Raw genomic sequence first — 7500 nt, 5'->3', positions numbered from 1 at the left:
CATAAAGGGCAACTAATGATGATGATATTACATAATATAATAAAATATAAATAATTCAATAGAAGATATAATTCTGTTGTGTTTAATCGTTACGACTGAATATATAGCACACAGTTGTGTGATTTACTGTATCATAACTCTTTCACAGGGAAGTGTTTGTGTGGTTACACACATACGTGTGTTTATTGTGAGGGCAGAAAAGTGATCAGGGTAATTAGCAACTTCACTAGTTCCAAGTAATTAAATCGTGTCTCCCACCTTGTAATTAGCTGGGAGAACATGACAAATGAAGGGGCGATTAGCGGCTAATCAGCTTTGCGTTGTGCTGTACGTGACGCTCTGGTGTTTCTGTCCTCAGATCAAGCTCTCGGACTTCGGCTTCTGTGCTCAAGTGTCTAAAGAGGTTCCCAAGAGGAAGTCTCTGGTGGGAACGCCGTACTGGATGGCGCCGGAGGTCATCTCCAGACTGCCCTACGGCACTGAGGTACGGTTAGCGACGGTGACCCGTGTGCTGCATGATGGGTAACTCGTCAGCCGCTGGATGTGCTGTGGTGTGTCCGCAGGTGGACATCTGGTCTCTGGGCATCATGGTGATCGAGATGGTGGACGGAGAGCCGCCGTACTTCAACGAGCCTCCGCTGCAGGCCATGAGACGGATACGAGACAACCTGCCTCCGCGACTCAAGGACTCTCACAAGGTGAGCCGCTGCGTCTCTATTGGCTGGAGGCGCGGTCACATGATCACTGACACGCGTGTTGATTTACAGCGGCGCTCTGAATCTCGTTTATTACTGAAACACCCAAACCCAACAAAAACTCAAACTTTATTTGAAAATCTGTTAATTAATCATTAATTTAACAATCAACATTCAAATAAAAACTGCTGTACATAAACATTTAAATTGTTCATAAAGCAATTTTTATATCAGCCTATTAATGATATAATTATGTTTCTACTAGGGCTGTTTAAATTATTACATTTTTTTTGTCTAATTTGTTACATGATGTGCCAATTAATTAATAGCACACCAGTTTTTTTTTTTTTTTGTTGAGAAATAACACCCCAAAGATTATTCAGAATCATTATTGTAATCAATGAGAAAATCATTTAATAGACATTACAAAAGAACATTTTTATTTAACATTGCACAAATAATGATAATAGCGAAGCAAGACACTGTTGTCCAAAACCACTCCCTGTCCACTATATAGTGCACTATATTGGGTGTCAGCCACTTTGTAGTGATGTCCGAATTCTGAGTGAACGACTTCATTCCCTACATTCATCCACTGCTTTTTACCCACAATTCATTCTGATTTCGAGTGTACAACTGAAGCACTATTTCCCACAATCCAATGCGGAGTAGTGACGAGCTGGAAGCGAGAATATTTTACTAATTTACTGAGGTGGCATCGTTGTTAACTTACAAAAATGATGATCATTTGGTGGATAATTTAAAATTAACGGTGGCCTGAGGACGCTCTACGACCGTTATCTTATCTGAGCTCAAAACGCTGCTCGGGAGAGGGTCAAGATACTAAAATAATAAATACATTAAATCATGAACATGTGTTAATGTCTGTTTATTTTTGTTCTCAGTATTTTAATAGTATTTAAAAGTTATGAACATAAAAGCATTACTAAACAAGACGCTGTTTTTATTAGGGATGTTTCGATTCACTCAACTCACGATTCTATTTGATTCACGATACTGATTTCACGATTAGATTTTCTCACGTTTTTATTTTTTTTTAAACAAAATTAGATTTAAGACAAATTATAAGTATAAATTATAAATGAAAAGGTGTCCTTTTATTATTGCTTGAACTAAATGCTGCAGATTTGTTTTTGAAAAAGAAATATGTCAAATAACAAAACTAACAAAACTGAAATTTTAAAACAAACCCCAAATCTAATCAATTAAATAAGAAACTCCTTTCAAAATTAGAGGCAACCACTGCATTTGAATCACAACCCAAACAAAGATGCTCAATACATGAAGCATGAGCAGCTTTTAAAATCTAAATTAAATTTGACATTTTAAAACAAAAACAGAATGCTCTGACTTTTTGTGAAACTATACTACATAAAACATATCTGAAGGAAACAGCAGACGAGCTGAATGAGACGCAGATTCACTCTCTGACAGCAGGTGGCGCTTATGAACAGCAGTGATACAGTGTTTCCATGGTGACCGCTGTAAACAAAGAGCTGCTTATGAACACTACTTTAATCTACATCGTTCAGAGGCAAGATGATCTAAACTTTTCTAAAGACAGTCAGTTCCCCTCAGAGATACTCCAGTTGTATCGTGATTTGTTTAGCATCTCAACCGATTTGAATCGATTTTCAACCGGCTCGCGGTTCATCGTTACATTGCTGGTAGTATTTTATACATCTGGATGACTGTGTCATGGTCATGTAGCGTGTGTTGAATCAGCTGAAGCTCCACTGATGGCCGTGTGTTCTGCTGTGTGTTCGGTGCAGGTGTCGTCGGTTCTGCGGGTGTTTCTGGACCTGATGCTGGTGCGAGAGCCATCCCAGCGAGCCTCGGCGCTGGAGCTGCTGCAGCACCCGTTCCTGAAGCTGTCGGGCCCCCCGTCCTGCATCGTTCCTCTGATGCGGCACTACCGACCCCGCTGAGAGCCGCTGAGAGCCGCCGAGAGCCGCGTTTAGAGTCACACAAGCGCTTTCATTCAGAACGGATCGTCTAGGGGCCCGCTGGCGTCTCCTCCCTCCGCTACGGTCCGGTCCCGCGCCGATCAGACGTCTCTCTCACACTCGTCTTCTCACGCTAACTATGAAGATGTATTTTAGAGCAATTGTAAGTTTAATTGTACAGTTTTGATAAACGGCAGTATTTTTGTTGTGATGTCACCAAGCTGAAACGGCAGTATCACCTAGAACTGAGAGTTTCTGTAAAATAACAATAACTAATAATAATAACCTTTCCTACTGTTTATATTTAATTTTTTGAAGATGGTCATAAACTGGCTGTTGTAGACAGATTAATCTGAATATATTTATTTATTCTACGTTTGTAGGTCGTGTCCGCTCACACCAGAGTTTTCTTTCTGGTTTTCTGTAGTGTGGCCTTTTCACGTTCATTCTCACGCGCGGCTGAACTCATCCGATCTGTTGGGCACAGTCCTCTCGTGGCGTCTCACCCGTGTTTCTGTAGGACTCTTCAGATCCGCTGTCGCTTCTGTACGGTGATCCTGCATGTGTGTCACTAAGAGCTGCTTTCAATAAACAGATGCGTCACGTCGTCCTGTTCATGTGTCTCAGGAGGATGTTTGAGTTCTAATGCTTACATAAAGATGTTTTTCTGGAAGGATTTCTGCTTCATTTTCTCCACAGGACTTTTCATATATGAACTACAATCCCATGATGCATTGTTAATGAGGTCAGCTGACAGTCCAATCAAGGTGTCACAATATTTAGGGTGTTTTATTTTTTGCTTTCAATGGCTGGATAGAAAAATACAAAAAAGCCAAAAAATTATCTTTTGATTCTCAAATTTTAAGAACATTTTTTAAATTCAGTGCTCACAAAAATCAACATTAAAACTGAGCAGCTTATGATCATTTCTTAACGTTACAGGTGTGAGATGTTCATTTAATTACATGCTGGAAATCGTTTGATTGTGACGAAGGAAAAGAAACAAATTGTTCAGGACTCAGAATTATTCAGACTATTAATTTTTAATTTCAAGGTACATGTTCAAACATGAAAAAAACATTAATAGGTTTTTTTTTTTTTTTTTTTTTTTTTGTGGCCAGGGTTATTATAACTAAAACTAAAACCATAAAATAATTTTTGTCACTTGAACTTTGTGTAAATAAAAAAAAAAAAAAAATTATTTTCATATTTAATTTGATGTACTAAAATAACTGAAACAATTCATGGAAACAAAATTACAAAAACTTTAACATTTTAATGAGAACAAAAAATGTAAATACATATATATTCCTAACTTTGTAAGAAAATACCAACGCAGACTTTTGTGAATCAACTTCGCTGAATCAAATTTATGTCAAAGTTTACAGTAGAGATGTTTCAGTTTTGAAAGCATGACAGAATACCAAAGAAACAGTTTAACAAAAAATAAGTTTATTAACGCACCACACTTGAATATGAGCATGCTGGAATGAGACTCGTGTGCAGAAACCGAGAAACATGTCAAAACAACACGATCTTGAGCAGAACTTTAGACGAACTCCTGAAGAACGGAGTCTGGAGCGTCGGCGGATGCTGTCTGATCATGAGCAGCGGAAGCGCCGGGGACGAGGATCGATAGAGCCCTCCGCGCCTGGGACACGAAGCTCATCTTTAATGCCAGGGATGTTACTGCTGTCCCACTGCTTCTTATTGATTTCCCATTCATCTCCGTGTCGTGTTTGACTCTGATGGAGCTAAACCTTCAGGTTTCCCTGTTTCAGCTAGAAGAGAAAACCCTTAAACATCAAAGAGCTTCTAAAAACACTGCTCGCATCCAAACACACATCAGTACATTTAGAAAATCACAAAATATTTAATAATCACAAAATGATGTGTGATAATCATGAAACAATCATCAAATATTTGTGTTTTATTTATATCCTTCAAGCCATTTAAATATCTCTATTTTACATTGCTATAGACAATCATGATGAGTGCAGCGGAACACGTCTGACATTAACAGACACGACCCTAGAAAACCCGCTTCCGCAACAGAATCAAAATAATAAAAAACATTTTAAAAAAAAGCAAAGGTAATATCAACTCTCTTTTTTAGCAATTCTGAGATATAAACAGAATTGCGTAATATAAATTCACAATTCTGTGAAAAGAGTCAGAATTCTGTTTAAATCTCACAATTTAGATGTTTTCTTCTCAGAATTCTAAGTTTACGTTTCACATTTCTGACTTTTTTCAATTGTGTGATGTAAAAGAATTCAGAGGAAAAATTCATAATTGCAAAATTTAAACAAAAAGTCAATTGTGAGACACAAACGTAAAATTCTGAGAAAAAAAAAGAATTGTGAAATGTAAACAAACATTACAACTGCAGTATTTAATCGCAGTGTCATTAAACATAAACTCGTGCACTCAAGACTATTTTTAATGAATTATAATTTTACAATTCGCAACTTACTTTTTTTCCTTCAGATTTATAAAAAAAATTTACATGTTGCAATTATGAGAATTCTTGGTTTACATATTGTAATTTTGACTTTTTTTTTTCTTAATTCTAAATTTACATCTCGCAATTCTGTTTCCTTCCATGGAATAAAAAATCTAAAACAATTCTGACTTTTTTTTTTTTTTATACACAATTTCTAGTTTATATCTCACAAAACAAGAGTTTTAGCAATTCTGAAAAAAAGTTGCAATTACCTTTTAATTAATTTATTTATTTATTTATTTATTTTTATGGTGGAAATGGGCTTCCATACAGTTGACACACAGAAGGCAGAAAGAAAAGCGGAGTTCTAAGGACGTGCATTGAGGCGCCTGGACTGTGACGTGCGCTGAGGGACGGACTGCAGGGGGTCTTCACATGTTCTTGTAGAGCGAGCGGTCTCGAGGAAGCTGCGGCTGCTGCGCGGCGGTCAGTTTGAGGTGGAAGTGATAGACGGAGATGGTGATGACGATGATGAGACCCAGGATGAGACCCAACACCAGCGGCAGCATCTGCTCCAGCTGCTCCCGCTCGTCCGTGATGCACTTATACGCTGCAGGAGCAGAGAAGCGCCGGTCATTCACACAGAACACATGAACACATGAAACTACATCTGCAGAGGTTTAGGGTGTTGTTGTCGTGACGTCACGGAGAATCAGTTGTGTGTGTTTGCGGAGTTGTGAACGTGCGAATCACGACACAGTGCTGACGTCAGCGTTGAGTTTAAAAACACAAAGTGTCTCATCCACATACACACACACACACGATGCAGCAGGTCTGTCAGGAACATCTTCATCTGCTGAACACACTGACAGAGAGACGCGAGGACACGTTCATATCAGACACAAACCAGAAACAGTTCAACTTAAAATATTCAATGCTTAAAATACTGGTTAACCAACTTATTTCTGCAAATTTGGTGAATATTTCTCATGCGGGGTCATGGATGCATATGCAATGTTCCGACAAATAAATGTGTTCTGGAACAGCAGTACAAATTTTGTTGCAACTTTTGAGTTGCGGGTCAAATTGAGCACTAAAGAATCAGTTAAAAAAAATATCAACTTTTATAATAGCTTCTCAAACGTATAAATGTTAGACTCGTATTGAGAATCACCCGGGGAAAATCACTGTTTCACAGTCAAAAAAAAAATCTTGTTTTTAGTTGTTTATTTGGATCTCAAACACTAGACGATCATTTTACCCTCAGCAGGGTTAGAGAAGAGAAGTACAAGCAGCAATAAACACAACGAGCACAAATAATATCAGATCATTGTTATTAGTTGCTTGCAGTTATTTGCACATGCGTGACATAAACATAATTTTTTTTTATATTCTTTCTGAACAACTAATTGTGTGTCAAACTGACCCTTAATACAATTTTAGAAATCATTAGATTTCTCACACATTTGATATTTTTCGGTCTCTGACAAGCTACAGTAGAAGTTCTCAACAGATTGCATGGAACCCAAACCCGCAGGTTTGAACACAACAGGAGGGTTTAAACATCGACGCAGAATGAAGCTTTTGTTCCTGCGCTGAAGGAAAGGCTCCATGAATCACGACACTATAAAAGGAAGAGTAAGAGAAAGCTGACAGCGCCAGAGTAAGAACAGGTCACTGACGGGTCAGCGCTACTAACCCACCCACCAGACCACCGCGGCTCACTTCAGCACTAAACCAAACGATTACATTCACCATCAAGATGAAGATGATTATAGGAAGGTAACTGATATTAACCCTGTGCGTCTTTAAGGACATTTTGTCTTTTTAGGTTTTTTTTTTTTTTTTATTATTTATTTATAATTTTGGCTGTTAATGCAAACAATGTGTATTTTTGTTGTCTTTTTTATATTTTACCCTCATTTCATAAATCTATTTTACAGTATATCATAAATGAAACTGTCCCTAATTAAAACAGCAATATTTAACCCCAGTGCCATTAAACATAAACTCATGTATTTTGTGTTAATCTGCTTTCATTCTGTTGGCAATGCTACAAAATTGTAGCTATTTTTAAAAATGTACGATATTTAACTGTTTTGGCACCATTTTCTGAGGTTTGGTCTTTGGAGCAAATACTCGCTTTGTTCCTGTTTTCTGCTTCTGCTGGAGAAATGCCAAAGGAACTGAACGTTGTGATTATAATTGTGTGGGTGGTGTCCATATCAGAGCGTGGTGTGTGTGTGTGTGTGTGTGTGTGAGAGAGAGAGAGAGAGAGAGAGAGAGAGTGTCTGTGTGTGTGTGTGTGTGTGTATGTATGTGTGTGAGAGAGAGAGAGTGTGTGTGTATGAGTTTGTGTGTGTGAGAGAGAGAGAGAGAGAGAGAGAGTGTG

The 7500-nt window shown here is 38.1% G+C and overlaps 2 protein-coding genes across 8 annotated transcripts in view; one reads left to right on the top strand and one right to left on the bottom strand.

Annotated features, from left to right (window-relative positions):
• The window catches only part of LOC109076449 (serine/threonine-protein kinase PAK 5-like), a 42321-nt gene extending 39044 nt beyond the window's left edge, over nucleotides 1-3277 (top strand). For 6 of the 7 annotated variants that reach the window (XM_042778190.1, XM_042778192.1, XM_042778193.1 and 3 more), the window contains 3 exons: nucleotides 359-484; nucleotides 564-698; nucleotides 2489-3277. In XM_042778190.1, coding sequence (XP_042634124.1) covers nucleotides 359-484; nucleotides 564-698; nucleotides 2489-2644 — 417 coding nt within the window. In that variant the 3' untranslated portion in view covers nucleotides 2645-3277. The remainder of the gene's footprint in view (nucleotides 1-358; nucleotides 485-563; nucleotides 699-2488) is intronic. The other variant, XR_006162805.1, reaches the window with a different exon arrangement.
• A 2067-nt stretch (nucleotides 3278-5344) lies between these two features.
• LOC109076448 (lysosome-associated membrane glycoprotein 5-like) overlaps nucleotides 5345-7500 on the bottom strand; it is a 6147-nt gene continuing 3991 nt past the window's right edge. The window contains exon 6 of the mRNA XM_042778195.1: nucleotides 5345-5718. Coding sequence (XP_042634129.1) covers nucleotides 5540-5718 — 179 coding nt within the window. The 3' untranslated portion in view covers nucleotides 5345-5539. The remainder of the gene's footprint in view (nucleotides 5719-7500) is intronic.

Source organism: Cyprinus carpio, chromosome A20, assembly GCF_018340385.1.
Source record: "Cyprinus carpio isolate SPL01 chromosome A20, ASM1834038v1, whole genome shotgun sequence".
NCBI classification, from domain to species: domain Eukaryota; kingdom Metazoa; phylum Chordata; class Actinopteri; order Cypriniformes; family Cyprinidae; genus Cyprinus; species Cyprinus carpio.
The sequence above is the reverse complement of the archived record's forward strand: the minus strand, read 5'-3'. Positions and strand labels throughout refer to the sequence as shown.